We start from the raw sequence: 17,022 nt of genomic DNA, 5'->3' as shown, positions 1-17,022 counted from the left end.
TCCTTAGTGGCAGCCACACAAATTTTGTTATTCTCTCTCTCTTTTAATTGGTTCATCATAGCTAATTATTTCAAATTACTCTCCTTGTCTACGTCCAGGTTCATAGTACTTACCTTCAGCTTTTCATCTTCTCACATTTATCCCCAAGCCAAAAAAAAAATATAAAATAATATGATTTTTAGTCTAGTCAATGCACAACCATTCAACCAATTTATGTTTCATGATAATTCTTACACATCTAGGATTGTATTATCACATACTATGGTCAAGCATATTTGCAAAACAATAAACAATTAATTTAACAAATAATTGGCATAGTTAAGACTCAAGCCTAAGTCCTCTCCCATAACTAAGTACTCTCAACCACTTGAGCTAATACTATTCCACATCATAAAAGTCAGCATTTAATGCCATAAAGGTTTCCACTACCCACATTTATTAATTAATTATTTATTTAATTATTTAAATTCCTCGGGTCTTACAGTGTTCATCGCCACTAGACAGTTCATACAGAAACCCAGAAAACTGGGTGAGAAGGGTTCATAAAGGCAATTCCTACCAGGAACCCATAAAAACATATGGAATTTACATGAGTCGCCTGGTGGCTTTGAAGTTCCGCCAAGCAATTTCTGAAAAATTTCCAAAAACGCGAAATTGCACAATTTAAGCAGTATTTAACATCCAATTATACATACTAACATGCAAAAGAATAATACGAATCTAAATTCATAGAGTCCAATTCCCCTAACCTAGATTCCTTGCTTAACCTTGATGATCCTAGAGCTTCTTCTTGCTCCACAATGGCCTACCCTTACTCCTTCCACGATTAACCCGCCCTCTCTCTCTAGAACACAATGGTGGCTCTCTCCCTCAATTGACCTCTTAATTATGCCTTAATGATGGTTAATGTTAAAAAAAATGAATTTCAATAAATCATAAGTATAATTGCCATTCAAAAACCATTATTTGATGTTTTTCCAGCCCTTCTATCTGCTTCTTAAGACAACTAGGGTTTTTGACTCATCTAATTATTTAAATGTCTCAAGTCTAAAATGGTTAGTTGTTGAAGTATGTTTGAGTTATCTCATGTGCATCATTTAATTACTAGACTGATGGGTGCTGATAGTATGACTCGCACTTGATAAAATTCAAGCATGGGGATGGTCTAGTTATGAATGGTATATATTTACATGTGTGGATGCATACTTAATGTTGTAGTTATGTGGCTATGTAACTGAGTGCAATTGAGATATATGAATGTGTATGAAATGTTTTGGATGGTATGTCTGGGTATTGAGGTTCACTAGAACCTACTCGAGGTGCTAAAACCAGTAGCTTTCATACTACTGGTGTTACGCCTAACGGTATTCAGTTTATTACAAAGCGATAAACGTATCAGGGAGGTCTGACCGAGAGGTGGCGCCTAACGATACTCTAAGACTGCCACGCGAGGGCAAAGCAAGTGACCTAGCGCCTAACGGAAAGAACTGGGTCGTTAGGCGGTCAGGGGAAACATGTGGTCTAAGTCAATTTTAGTTGGCTGGCGCCTAACGACACTGAAAGGACCGCTAGATGGTCTGTAGCTTGACTTTGCTTGGCGACGTGCTAGGCGATGTTCCAAGTGTAAGGGGATGTCACCTTAGAACCGTATCTTTTCTCAACTTGAAATCACTAGTTTGATTAGTACCTAGCAGATCTATAATACTTCTCAAACTAGGATTGTCCAATTTTCCTTTTCCTAACCATTTTCAGAAACTCACTAATTCTAATCAAGTGACTACACTAATGAAATCTTCTCACAACTTCACTTCCCAGCTCAAATTCTTATACTTATCCACCAACTCTTACCTTTTCCAACCAAGGACTTGAAATCCCTTTTCTGGTTAAGCATTTATTCTCACTTCAAGGTTGGCACCCTAACTTAAAATCATAGCTTAGATAATCTTCTTCTTTTCATGTTCAACTTCTTATGTGCAACTCGACACTTCTAGCTTTGGATGATCACTAAACACCTTTAACTAATCGACCTAAGAATGACACCTTTGTTGGTTTAGAAAACTCCCTACCGCATCAACCATCAGGTCATGAGTAAGATAGCTCTTCCCATGCATCTCCTACTATTGGGAAACATAACCTACCACCATTTCGTTGTGCTACTATGATCCACACATAAATTGACTTCTTTGTTTGCTAAAAAGGATGATCCTTTCGTGTCTATTGTGAAAAAGAAACGAGCACCCTTGAAAAACCTTCCTCAAAACTTTCATAAACCTTGTAAGATGTAACACCTTAGGCAGATATTACTTGGTAAAGCAAAATATAATAAAAAAAATTATCTGATACCATTTCCAAGCGCAGAAAAATTTACAACTTTAACGATTCACTTAAAATAACAATCCATAATTCACAATTCAACTATTACAAGTTAAAAATCCAAAACCAAATTAATATAAAATAATAAAACATTCCAAATCATAATTCTTTAGTAAAATTCCCCAAGTTAGCCCTCACTCTAACTCTATGTCTCTCCACCATCACCTGAAATAACATTTGTTATTGTGTGACAAGTCACATTATCATCGCCAATCACAAACATAAAGGATGAGCTAAACAAAAGAATAAACATACACAAATAACATTAAAATCTCACCCAAAAGATTTAACTTCACTTGACAAGATCCACATGCTTAGAGACCTTATATCACAAGATAAATATGAAATCATAGTCTCATAAACTGTATGAGACTAGGATATCCAACCACATCATGCACATACTCAACCATGGATTCAAGGATATCATATGCTTCTACGAACATGCCGCTCGTAGTCGAACCTCTATGAACCTCCCTGCTCGTAGTCCAACCTCTACGAATCTCCCCGCTTGTAGTCTAACACGCGTGAACATATCCAATTACGAACCTCCCCGCTCGTAAAACCCTTAAGTGTGAGCAAAGAACATATGAACCTCCCTACTCCTATTCACACAAGAGTACCACCAATATGAACCTCCCCGTCCGTATTAATCACGCGTTCAAACTCAATTAAGAACCTCCCCACTTGTAATACATTAGAGCATATGCTAGACCTAAGGCCATCATAACTAGGCATGCAAAACGCACCAAATGCCCAAACTACCACTAGACCATTTGATGGACGTCCTTGGAGTAGGAAAGGAAGAAAATCCATGGAGAATGATGAGAAGGAGATGGAGTGCAGCGGATTTTGGAGAATTAGAGGAAAGTAGCTCTCAGAAATGGAGAATTTGGTGAAGATGAAGAGTAGAAATGGAGCTATGGTATGGAAGGTAGCTAGAGGAGATGAAGGAGCAGGTTAGCCATGTATGCTCTCAAATTAATAGAAGTGTGAAGTGATCTCAAACACTAGCATCTATTAGCAATTCAAGAGTAACCATTACAATATTTGAGTGGCGTTATTTATAGGCACATGGCCGGCCAAATGAAGAGAAAATGCAACAAAGATGAAATGCAAATGTAGCTTGGAGAAGAAGCTTGATTGGAGACCATGTGATGTAGTAGATGAGTCTTGATGATGCCAAGTGGCATATCACACTCTCCTAGCCCAAGTCACACGCATCATGCTTCCATCACATGCTCCTTGCTTAGTTCATGCTTTGCTTGCATCCAAATGGAGAGTCACTAAAGTAATTCTCGGCCAAAGGTAGCAAATTGGACTCGGCCCAATTGATTTCAAAAAGTGTTCTAACTTTTATTGAAAACAAAGCCTAAAAATGGCCCAATTTAAATCTAGACTACTTCCTTCATACATAATCTCATATTTTAGAGATTTCTTTAGTCCATGTGAATAATGTAAAAATCTCATGATTGACTTGATCATCTTGTGATAGGCCCATATGAATCTTTCTCATCATGCTTCTAGTGATTGGGCCTTGATGTGGGCTTGAGCTTGTTGATGCATTTGAGGTTGGGCTTATTGGGGTCACATCATCCCCTCCCCCTTAAAGAGGATTTGTCCTCAAATCTTGGTGGTCACCCTCTGCATCAAAAATACCTACAAAAAGATCCAAATCAGTAATGTTGAAAGTAGGATGCACACCATATTCCGGAGGAAGATCCAATTGATAAGCATTATTATTGATCTTCTTGATGATTTGGAATGGACCATCACCTCGGGGACTAAGTTTGGATTTTCTTATATTAGGAAATCTTTCCTTCCTTAAGTGCAACCAAACTAAATCTCCTTCATTAAAAGACCGAACTCTCTTGCCCTTGTTTTTAGAATAAGCAATCTTGTCAACTTGGGCTTGAATTTGGTGTTTAACCTTCTCATGAAAATCTTTTATGAACTTGGACTTAGAAACCCCTTCTTTATGAACAAAATCAAAAGAAGTTGGAAGAGGTAATAAGTCCAATGCTGTGAGAGGGTTAAAACCATAAACTACCTCAAAGGGTGAGAGTTTGGTGGTGCTATGGACCACTCTATTGTAAACAAATTCAATATGGGAAAGATACTCATCCCAAGATTTATGATTCCCCTTAAGCAAAACCCTAAGCAATGTGGAAAGGGATCTATTGACTACCTCGGTTTACCCATCAGTTTGTGGGTGACAAGAGGTAGAGAAAGAAAGTTTTGTTCCTAGCCTAGACCACAAGGTCCTCCAAAAATGGCTTAGGAATTTAGCATCCCTATCAGACACAATTGTTTTGGGTAAACCAGAGAGGCGAACCACTTCTCTAAAGAACAACCTTGCTATGTTGCTAGCATCATCTACTTTGTGGCATGGTATAAAATGTGCCATTTTAGAAAAACGGTCCACTACCACAAATATAGAGTCAACACCCCTAGAAGTCCTTGGAAGCCCTAGGACAAAATCCATACTTATATCCTTCCAAGGGGTGGAAGCAACTGGCAAAGAAGTATACATCCCTGCAGGCATTGCGCTAGACTTAGCATGCAAACAATTCAAACAACTAGCACAATAGTTTTGTATTTCCCTTTTCATATGGGGCGAAAAGAATTTCTCCTTAAGGATGGCCAAAGTTTTGGCGACCCCAAAGTGACCCATAAGTCTCCCCTCATGCATTTCTTTGATCACAAGTTTTCTATGAGAACCTAGAGGAATACATAGGCGGCCTTCTTTGAAAAGACATCCATTTGAGAGATAAAAGCCGCCTTGGGACTTAGTGAGACAATCATGATAAATGGTAGCAAAGAAGGGATCATGAATATATAATTCACATATGTTGTCAAATCCAAGAATTTGGGACCCAAGCTTGGCTAAGAGAGTATATCTCCTTGATAGTGCATCAGCCACTACATTAGCTTTCCCTTTCTTGTACTTGATAACATAAGGGAATTGTTCCAAGTACTCAACCCACTTTGCATGCCTTTTATTCAATTTGTGTTGGCTCTTCAAATACTTGAGAGTTTCATGATCACTATGGATAATAAACTCTTTTGTCACAAGATAATGTTCCCAAGTATGAAGAGCTCGCACAAGAGCATATAGCTCTTTGTCATAGGTGGGATAGTTGCGAGAAGGACCATTTAGTTTTTCACTAAAATAGGCAATTGGATGGCCTTCTTGTAACAAAACCGCACCTATTCCCACCCCAGAAGCATCACATTCTAGCTCAAAAGTTTTCTCAAAGTTTGGAAGAGCAAGAATGGGAGCTTGGGTGAGCCTAGTCTTGATATCATCAAAAGCCTTTTGTTATCTTTCACCCCACTCAAAAGATATGTCTTTCTTAACAAGTTCATTGAGGGGTGAAGCAATGGTGGAGAAGTTGGGGATAAATCTTCTATAAAAACTTGCTAATCCATGAAAACTTCTAATGTCCCCAACATTCTTTGGCATAGGCCATTCTTGGATGGCCTTGATTTTTGCGGGGTCAACATGCACCCCACTCTTATTGACCACAAATCCCAAAAAGATGACACTCTCTACACAGAAAGTGCAGTTGTCAATGTTAGCATAGAGTTGGTGGTCTCGGAGAAGAGATAACACAACTCTAAGATGACCCACATGAAGCTTAGAACTTGTACTATACACAAAAATATCATCAAAATAGACAACAATAAACTTGCCTATACAATCTCGCAAGACATGATTCATTAGGCGCATGAATGTACTAGGAGCATTGGTTAGACCAAAGGGCATGACTAACCATTCATATAGACCAAATTTTGTATTGAAAGCAGTTTTCCACTCATCACCTTTTTGAATACGAATTTGGTGGTAACCACTTTTGAGGTCTATTTTTGAAAATATTTGTGCTCCATGTAATTCATCAAACATATCATCTAGTCTTGGGATTGGGTGCCTATATTTTATGGTGATGTTGTTGATAGCCCTACAATCACAGCACATACGCCACTTTCCATCTTTCTTGGGTACCAACAACACAGGCACAACACAAGGACTTAAACTTTTTTGAACCCATCCCTTGTCTAGCAAATCATTCACTTAAGTTTCTATCTCCTTGGTCTCAATTGTGTTTGTCCTATAGGCGGGTCTATTAGGAAGACTTGCCCCTAGGACAAAATCAATTTGGTGCTCAATCCCTCTAAAAGGTGGGAGACCATGAGGGCCATCCTTTGGAAAAATATCTTGAAATTTATGAAGGAGAGCACGAATGGAAGGAGGTAGATCCTTAAGAGAAGGATGTTCAAGACAAGTAAGGATTGCTTGACAAAGTAAGAGGAAGGGAGGTTGCTCATTATGAAGAGTGTGCAAAAGAGTTTTATGAGTTAAAAGAACTTCATGAGCAACATCCTTAGAAGAAGAAACTTCCTCTACCTTTGTCTTGTCCTTAAAATCTTTAGAAGCATTAGAGTTCTTGGAACTCTCTTCCTCTCTCCTAGCTCGCATTTGAACTTGATCACTAGCAACTTGGCTAGGAGTGAGGGGATGCAACACAAAAGTTTTTGAATGATGTTGGAGGGTGATCTCATTGGTGTGGCCATTGTGTAAGGTTTTATGATCAAATTTCCAAGGCCTCCCCAAGAGAATATGGCAAGCTTCCATTGGGATTACATCACATAAAACTTTATCTTTAAATTTCCCAATGGAGAACTTGACTTTCACTTGATGTTCAACTTTGAGATCTCCATCTTCATTAAGCCAATGAAGTTTGTAAGGTTTGGGATGGGGTAACAAAGTCAAATTCAACTTCTCAACCAATCTTGTGCTACAACAATTGCAACAAGACCCACTATCAATGATCAAAGAACAAGTGTTTTTCAAAACCTCACATCTTGTGTGGAATATATTTTCTCTTTGATCATTGAGAGGAATGCTAGGTTGGTTATTGAGAAGCCTCCTAATCATCAAAAGTTTCCCTTCATTTGGATATGAATGTTCTTGAGAATCATTAGAATGAGAAATGTCGGAGTCACTTGAAGATGACTCCTCTTGGCTAGTGTAGAGGTCTTTGCCCTTAAGCACAATGGTACGTTTGGTAGGGCATTGAGCGGCCACATGACCTCTACCTAGACACTTGAAACATTTGATGTCACTACCTCTTTTGTTGGTGGAGGATTCACCCTTATCACTTACCTTTGTAAGGCTCTTATGAGTGGACTCTTTTTCTTTTAAAAAATCTTTCTTTTGAAAATCACTTTTAGAAAAAGAGGGAGAATCCTTGCGAGAAGGACGTCTCAAAAGTTGTTGCTCCACCTTAATGCTCATTTGAACAAGATCATTAAAATTGCGGTAGGGGAGCAACTCAACTTTATCTCTTATGTTGTAATTGAGTCCACTTAAGAACCTAGCAATGGTAAGTTCCTCTTCTTCTTCAATTCCGGCTCTCATGATGTAGAGCTCCATCTTTTATCTATACTCTTCTATAGACATAGATCTTTGTTGGAGCCTTTGGAGCTTGTCCAAAAGCTCTCTTTTGTAGTAGGAGGGAACATGGCGGGCATGAAGGGCTTCCTTAAGATCATTCCAATACTCAATATCATGTAGCCCTTTTCTCCTTCTTTGGAGGACTAAGGAAGTCCACCAATTAAGAGCATGCCCTTGAAAGCTAAGAGTAACTAGAGACACACGCCTCTCTTCCTCCACAACATGACTTTCAAACAATTGTTCTACTTTGGCAACCCAATCAAGAAAAACCTCAACATTATCCTTTCCATAGAAATGAGGCAAATCAATTTTGACTTCCTTTGGGTGAGGAGGTATGCGCCTTTGCCTTCTTACACGAGGCGATTGTCTAAGGTTAATGCGCTATCTTCCTCCTCTTCAAAATCATACTCATGCCTTGAATGGGCACGAGAAGGCCTAGGAGAGACACGGGTATTATGGTTGGGAGGGGTAAGTTGATTGGCAATTAATTGAAGATTGGCTTGCATGGAAGCCATTTGAATTTTAAGGTCCCTAACCTCTTGAGAGAGATTATTTAGGACTCTAGGATCAACCTCAACCTCCTCATCACCACTTGTGTGGAGGTTGTTTTCATCATGTTGTTGATGATGGGTACTAGCACGAGTAGCCCTTCGAGTGCTCATGGTGATTGAAAGAACTTAGAACTTTAACCAAATGGTGAAAGAAGAAACCAAGCACAAGGAGACCTCCAGGTTAGGCGAGGTGAGTCTAAAAGACTTCTTAAGTACCAAGGCCAATCCTTGCCAAGATGTACTTGCAAAAGGTTTCAAAGATCACACAATTGTTTAAGGCTAAGTAAATAGAATCACTTGAGACACTAAGCACAAACAAACACAAACAAGACTCAAAGAAAAGAAAAGACTAACACTAAAAACGGACCCCTAAATGGCAAAAATTTTAGAGACTTTGGTCTCACAAATTTAAACCACTAAGCGTCTAACTATGCGGCCTAAAAGCAAGATGAGAAAGCACTTAGAACTTTCAACACACTCACTTAGTAAAACGTTGCACTATAATATGAAAAAGGTTCTACTTAGGAGATGGCATTGAACACCTTTGGTTCCCCAAGACACCTAAGTAGGCCATGGATACAATGGAATGTTCAAAACAAAAGAAATTGATGCACAAGTTTTGGTACAAAGTGAAGCAAACCGAGAGCAAATTGGATGCTAGAAAATAAGATTTTAAGGCTTTTTGGAGAACCAATAAAATGTCTTAGAATGCTTCAATTGTACCAAAAAGAGGTGTCCAAATTATACACAATTAAAGAACTAAAAGGTGTTGCTAAAATGAGGTCCAAAATGTACAACCAAAGACTCCAAAACAGCACCAAAACAAGCTCTCCAAAGATCACAGCTGTTGGAAAATGTACTATCCCGAGAGCAAATGAGGCTTTGGTAGCCTTTGTATATGACCAAATTCAAGCACCAAAGTGTGTAAAAGTTTCCTTTGCAGCACCACACTACTACAACACCCAAAAAGAGCAACCAAATCTGCAAAAGAGTGAAAGAAAGAAATAAAACAAACTATGGCAAGCAAACTAGTTAGCACACACTCTCTCAAATGAATAGGCTCAAAACTCTCAAACTCTTAAAGGTGAGGAGAAGGAAATCATATAGAAAACACACAAGCTAAAATTTTACTTCAATATCCACCACCTAAGATGCTACCATATCATACAAACCATTCTAAACTCCATAGCATCATTAATCAACCAAAACCGAGAGACAAGTAGATGAACCCAAACAAAGGAGAAAGCAAGAAAAGCTAATTAGAAATGCTAAACCAAAAGAGAATTGAAATGAAACATGACTAGAAGGAGGTTCAAGAAGTGACAAGCAAAAAATTAAAGGCTGGAAAATAAAAACAAGCACCACAAAAGGAACCTAGAAAGGCACTAGAATAGATGAAAACAACAAAACAGCAAAATAAAAGTGCTCAATCATATGGTTGAAGTACTCATTGCAAAGCAGTAGCAAATGAAGTGATAAATTGACTTCCAAAGCAAATCAATAATGAAGCAATATAGAGTACAAACTCAAGCAAAAATTCATGTGAAAACAAGCACTAAAAACACACAAACACGCATAAAACAGCAATAGAACAGTGAATTTTCAGAAACTGCAGTGCCAGAAAACGGAAATATGAGCCTCAACTTGCGTGATTTTTTATTTTTTTTCTACTCAACATTTTTAAATGATTCTTTTTTTGTATTTTTCGTCTAGATGTTAACTAAATGAGGCAAAAATCATATTGAATTTTGGTGCACTGAGTTACTCACAAAAAATCAAAAACAGAGACTGTGCATGTAGTGGTTTGGTAGAAAAACAGAAGAAAACTATAGCAGATTTGCTCTCTGAAATTGGAGGAGATGTTCTATGGAAAGCATAGCTAAAGAACTTGATTATGAACTGAAATCAAGCATGAATCATAGAAGAACAACTTAGACACACAAAAGCACAATCCAATCGGTGAAATGGATGAAAAACAGTGAGGATTCAGGCCTTAAACATCCACACACTTCCTTGCAGGATCATAGTGTTTTGGTTGTGAGATGTGGCTCAGAAACTCAACCAAATCAGTAAGCAATGCAATTAAACTGTGGAAAAGAGGAATTAAAGCACAAACAAAGCATAGAACATGACTTAAACATAGATGGAATGATAAAATGCAAAGAAGGACTGAATTCACCGAATAAAAATGTAGAAAACTCAAGAACCAAAGAACAAGTGCTGGAAAACGAAAATGGAACCTAAAACAGATTTGCACCAATGAAGCAAGGAGTACTACAAGATGAATTAATGGAGATTCATGTAGCCTCAATGTCAAATGGTGGAGAGCAACAAAAACATGAAAAAAACAATAGCAAAATTGAAGAAAACAGTGGAGAAGAGAGACAAAACGGAAATTGAAACAAGAGACAAGTATGGACCAAGAACCTTACCCAAACCAAGAGGATGGATGCACCAAAGGCTTGGATGGCTCTAGATACCAATTAATGAGACTAAATTGAATAAAAATAATAAATATAAAACATTTAATCTAACACGTGGTACATTACTAGGTTGACACATGGACATTTTTTCAAATATAAAAAAAGTTAAAAAAATAAAAAATAAATAAAAATAAATAAAAAATTTTAAAAAACAAGAAAGTGACATGTGATGGTTACTACTCATTATTTTTAATTATTTAAACAACATTAAAAAAGGACTAAATTAAATAAAAATGACAAAAATTAAAACTTGATTAAAAAAATATTATTGTCAGGTTTTACAGAGGGGGTTTCACTGGGGAGATACAAGACACCAATGAGACCTGAGCCCAACCACATAAGGGGCAATGGCCAGGAAGACTTTCGATAATAGGACCATATTACAGAGGGGGTTTCACTGGGGAGATACAAGACACCAATGAGACCTGAGCCCAACCACATAAGGCATTGACACCACTCTCAACCCAAAACCTTAAGACAATGAGTTTATGGGTCTTTATTCTTATATAGTGCTCTACTTTCTCATTTCTGGTCAATGTGGGACTTAGACTCACACTTGGATTCCTAACAATTATAACTAAATTGATAAAATTGAACTAGGACCAAATATATATTTTTTAGATTATATTTTATAAGAGATTGTCACGGTAAACTTTTGCATAGGCGTGAAGGTGTAAAGGCACAAGTTTGGAATATAGGATTTAAATCAATATATAGTTGAGCAAGTTCTATCGTGTTACTTCTTAAAAAAAATAAATGAGTTGCTTTAAATAACAAATTAATTTATAAAACTCCCCTTATATAACTTTTATAAAATGTTATATTATGCTTGTTAACTTAATTATCAAAAGTTATTTTATTTTTTTATTCTCTTCTGATCTACTTAAAAAGGAGAAATTTAATCAAAGCACCATTTATTGTATGAAGACCTTGCAACTAATTCCACGCGGAAAATTTATTTGTGCGACCTCAATTTTCATATAACGGGGCCCTACTCCTTCCTTAAGCACCTGTTTTCAAATTAACATTCACACCTTGCTTACATTCCATAACCATATAGCTTTCCTTTTAGAACTCCTAAAAGGCAGAGTATGAATTGAGCAGAACAGTTTGCAGAAGTATGAGGTGGTTTCTTATTCTGCTACTAAGTGTCTTGGTTTTTCAGTTTCCTTCAAAAAGGTCTTCGTCGATGCTATTGCCCTTATGCAACCATCATGATGCCTCTTCCTTGCTTAGCTTCAAAAGCCAATTTAGAGTCGATGGCTGTTCTGGCACTTCTACATGGTACCAATCTACATATCCAAAGACAGAATCTTGGAAAAATGGTACTAATTGTTGTTTCTGGAATGGAGTGAGTTGTGACACAAACTCAGGCCGCGTCATTGGCTTAGACCTCAGTGGCAGTTGCCTTCAAGGTGAATTTGATCCCAACACCACTCTCTTTAAGCTCACTCACCTGCAAAAGCTCAACCTTGCTTTCAACGACTTTTCCTTTTCTCTAATGCCTTCTGGGTTTGGTCATCTTCTCGCTCTTACACATCTCAACCTATCGTATGATGGATTTAGCGGTCTCATTCCTTCCGAAATATCTCATCTCTCAAAACTAGTTTCACTTGATCTCTCACTGTCATATGGAATGAGAATTGAATCAGCAACTCTCGAAAAGCTGATTGTAAATGCAACTCAGTTAAGGGAGCTTATTCTTGATTGCCTAGATATGTCTTTGATTAAACCAAGTTCTCTGTCTTTGTTGGTTAATTTTTCATCCTCTTTGGTTTCTCTTAGCCTTCACAGTACGGGATTGCATTGGAAGTTAGCAAATAAAATACTCTCTTTACCTAATCTTCAAGAGCTTGATCTGTCTGCTAATGGGTATATTGAAGGTGAGCTTCCACAGTCCAATTGGAGCACTCCTCTTAGACACTTGGATCTCTCTTTGAGTACTTTTTCAGGACACATTCAGTCTTTATCTAATCTCACGCAGCTAAAATACTTGGCCCTTTGTGATAGCGAATTCAGTGGCGAGATTCCATTATCACTTTCAAATCTTCAACATCTCACTTACATTGACCTTTCAGATAATAATTTCACAGGACCTATTCCTCAATGCATGGGTAACATCTCACAATTAAACTATCTGGTCCTCCATTCGAATTACATCAGTGGTGAGATTCCATCATCTCTTTTTAACCTTCACCATCTTATTCACTTAGATCTTTCATATAATAATTTTGATGGTGAAATCCCCAATCTGTTTCGCAAGCTAAGCAAATTAGAAGTTTTAGATCTTTCTAGAAACAACCTAGTGGGCCAATTGCCATCATCGTTGTTTGGGCTCACTAATCTTCGTGATTTAAGTTGTTACGTGAACAAATTACTTGGAGCAATACCAGAGAAAAATAGTGGACTTTCTAATTTAGCTAATCTGGATTTGTCCGATAACCTGTTGAACGGAACAATTCCGCGTTGGTGTTTTTCTTCGTCATCGTTATTTAACTTACACCTCAGTGGGAACCAGCTTACCGGCTCAATTGGTGAATTCTCTGCTTTTTCACTGGATATTTGTGATCTGTCTCATAACAAGCTGCAAGGTGTTATCCCGAGTCAATGTTTCTTCTCCAAAATCTCTCTGAATTAAGTCTATCATCAAATAACCTCAGTGGTCACCTAGATTTTCATAAATTTTCAAATCTTCAACAGCTACAAAATCTTGATCTTTCTCGCAACAATTTTCTTTCTCTTAGTTTTAATGGTGGGGGTGAATACACCTTTCCCAACCTTCACGGTTTACATTTATCTTCATGCAATGTAATTAGTTTCCCGAAATTTCTTAGCCGACTAAATATACTTACTTCCTTAGATCTATCCAACAACCAAATTCATGGAAGGATTCCAAAGTGGTTTACTAATACGACCACATGGAAATATACTTTGTCTTATTTGGACCTCTCTCATAACCTTCTAACATCGGTTGGGAGTCTCTCACTCGTATGGGAGAAAATTTATTACATTGACTTGAGTTTCAACATGTTGGAAGGAGATATTCCGGTCCCTCCATTTCGCACTGAATTCTTTTTTCTCTCTAACAACAAATTGACTGGAGGCATTTCTTCAGCTCTTTGTCATGCAAGCTCACTTGAGATGATCAACTTGTCTCACAATAACTTAACAGGAAAGCTTCCTGAATGCCTTGGAACCTTCCATTACCTTTCAATTTTGGATCTGCGAAGGAACAACCTTAGTGGTATGATACCAAGAACCTATCTTCAGATAGAATCATTGGAAACTATGAATTTTAATGGCAATCAATTGGCGGGACCATTACCTCGGTCGGTAGTAAAATGCAAACAACTAAGAGTTTTGGATCTTGGAGAAAATAACATACAAGATACATTTCCAAGTTGGCTAGAGTCACTCCAACAGCTGCAAGTCCTTGTTCTACGTGCTGATAGGTTTAATGGATCCATCAACAGTTTGAAATCCAAAAATGGCTTTCCTATGTTGCGGGTTTTCGAAATCTCCAACAATAATTTCAGTGGAAATCTGCCAACAAGTTACTTTGAAAACTTTAAAGGAATGATGGTGAATATCAATAATGGTTTGCAATATATGAGGGGTGAAAGATATTCTTTAAAATACTATGATTCAATAGTGGTTACCATAAAAGGAGAGATTTTTCCGCTAGAGAGAATCTTAACTATTTTCACAACTATTGATTTATCAAATAACAGATTTGAAGGAATAATTCCAGCAATTGTTGGAGAGTTAAAGTCACTGAAAGGACTTAACCTTTCCCACAATAGAATCACTGGTTGTATTCCACAAACCTTGGGTGGTTTGGAAAATCTGGAATGGTTAGACCTTTCCTCAAACATGCTCAAGGGTGAGATTCCAAATGCATTCACCAATCTTCACTATCTCTCTGTCTTGAACCTTTCACAAAACCAGCTGGTGGGAATGATACCAACAGGTAAACAATTGGACACATTTCAGAATGATTCCTATCTGGGAAATCCAGGGCTATGTGGGTTGCCATTGTCAAAACCATGCCACAAGGATAAAAAACAGCGGAGAGACTCAAACACCTTTTACCATGATGAGCAATTCGGGTTTGGATGGAAACCCGTAGCTATAGGATACGGGTGTGGAGTGGCATTTGGAATAGTGTTGGGGTATATTGTATTCTTCTCTAGGAAACCACAGTGGTCAATAAGGTTTGTTGAAGGCATTCTCAATCAAAGAGTGAGAAAGAAGAGTCACCTAACTCCTGCAAATACAAAACAACACAATGAGGGTCGTTGACGAATCTGACAATCAGTATCCATCCATGCTATAACAGGTAAGTGAAATTTTGTGTTAAATTTTACCTGTTTGGTGTTACTTCATATAAACTTGCATTATGATCCTTAATATGTCAATCCGCAGAAAACAAACACATTCACAGAGGTCTTTCTTCTGTCCCATTCCCTTTTTTGCCTCAATTGAAAGACGTTCATGTCTTATGTTAAGATGTTGAAACAATTTGTTGTAATAAAGTAATCTTTCTGTTTTATTTTTTTAGTATTTTTAATTAATTCTTTATCAAGTATTTAAAAGTTTTATATTTTTCAATTAAATTTGTTTCATTTAATTTCTTCTTTAAGTGACTCATATATTGTTCTCTTGTTTGTCATCTTATTTATTTGTTCTTAAATATTAAGAAACATGAAATTATGATGGTTAATATAAAATTAAATTATATATGGTTAATGTGAACTGAAAAAGATAGCATCACCTATAATTAGTTACGTATATTGTTATTCAATTAAGTCTTAAAAAAAACAAAACCTTATACATCTAGAACAAGTAATAACGAAACAATATAATAATCATGGCAAAATACTTAATCGAAATATAATTTTTTTTAATACTCAATATGTAACACCCTATTTAAAATAATAACTTTAATTTAAATGAAATGTCACATAGATAGAATGAGAAACAAAGTCATGGAGTATAATGTCACTCCTTACTAATATCCAAAGAAATCTAGGAAAAGATTAAAGGCACACCACGATGCCAGATACAAGGTGAAATAAGAAATTGACAGTAATTCAAATAAATCTCAAGACAAGACAATACATGGGCCTTAGCCCTAAATGAAAGTTGGAATCCAACCTAGAGAGGCTACGCAGTAGAATCATCGTTTCCCTATTAACCACGGGTAGTCCTCGCATCTGCTCACATCAATAAATTGATGATCATCACAAAGAGAGAAAACCACACTAGACAGAACATACAACAAATAGAAGGATAAGCTAGAGTAGAAAATAGTTTATGTCACATCCCCACACACAAGGTTAGTCCTTAATGAGTTTTAGGCCTCTTGCTACTCTCACTACTAGAGTCAGCACGCTCTATGTGAGACTAACTAACTCTTTAGAGTGTCAGGATGCAACCTTACCTTGAATCCTTACTAAATTATATAAATGGGGCACCACCATGAACTCCCACTAATAGGGGTCATGAAATTACGTCCTGACCAACTGAGGCACCACCATGAGGTCTCACCTAGAGGCTCATGGAATTACGCCCTAACCAATGAGGCACCACCACGAAACTATCGTGGAATTATGCCCTAAACACACCAATATCATGTTTCATCCATTCATATAGAATCATACCTCATACCAACACCATTCCACTTTCATTACCAACCATCTCATTTATTTTACATGTCAAGACCATACCAACACATCAATCCAATTCATAACCTTAGATATTTCATGCATATTCACATGCCTCATACTTTAAATAGCGCAAACCAATCAATCAAAGAATCAATAACAACCATGTAAGGAAAACAGGGTGGCCTGCAGCAGCAGATCTCACTTAAGCTAGAAGCCCTCGCTCAGACGAGAAGGGTGCCCTCGCTTAAGCTGCAGACTCTCGCTTAGGTGAGATCGCGACAAAAGCCCTGAGAGGTTTTGCGAACACTCGCTTAGGCGAGGCCATCTCACCTGACCGAGATGGTCTTTCGCTCAAAACTCAATTCGCTCGCATGTGCGAGTACTCGAACAAAACTCATGGGCGAGGTGAGCTCGCTTGGGCGAAAATAACAGTTTGCGTTCCTTGTTTCACGTGACAGTAGCAACATACCAACTCAAAACAACATTCCATT

General features: G+C 37.5%; 1 protein-coding gene and 1 pseudogene across 1 annotated transcript; one reads left to right on the top strand and one right to left on the bottom strand.

Moving 5' to 3' along the window:
• Positions 1-4,564: 4,564 nt before the first annotated feature.
• Positions 4,565-8,343, bottom strand: LOC146884336 (uncharacterized; annotated as a pseudogene).
• A 3,556-nt stretch (positions 8,344-11,899) lies between these two features.
• Positions 11,900-15,412, top strand: LOC114194096 (receptor-like protein 6). Its single transcript, XM_085665482.1, has 2 exons — positions 11,900-15,201; positions 15,288-15,412. The coding sequence occupies exon 1, from the start codon at positions 13,470-13,472 to the stop codon at positions 15,162-15,164; it is 1,695 nt and encodes a 564-aa protein (XP_085521608.1). The 5' UTR covers positions 11,900-13,469; the 3' UTR covers positions 15,165-15,201; positions 15,288-15,412.
• Positions 15,413-17,022: the final 1,610 nt, after the last annotated feature.

This window comes from Vigna unguiculata, chromosome 8 (assembly GCF_037176805.1).
Source record: "Vigna unguiculata cultivar grain cowpea cultivar isolate G323 ecotype 2 chromosome 8, ASM3717680v1, whole genome shotgun sequence".
Lineage (NCBI taxonomy): Eukaryota > Viridiplantae > Streptophyta > Magnoliopsida > Fabales > Fabaceae > Vigna > Vigna unguiculata.
This window is presented reverse-complemented; position numbering and strand designations above follow the sequence as displayed.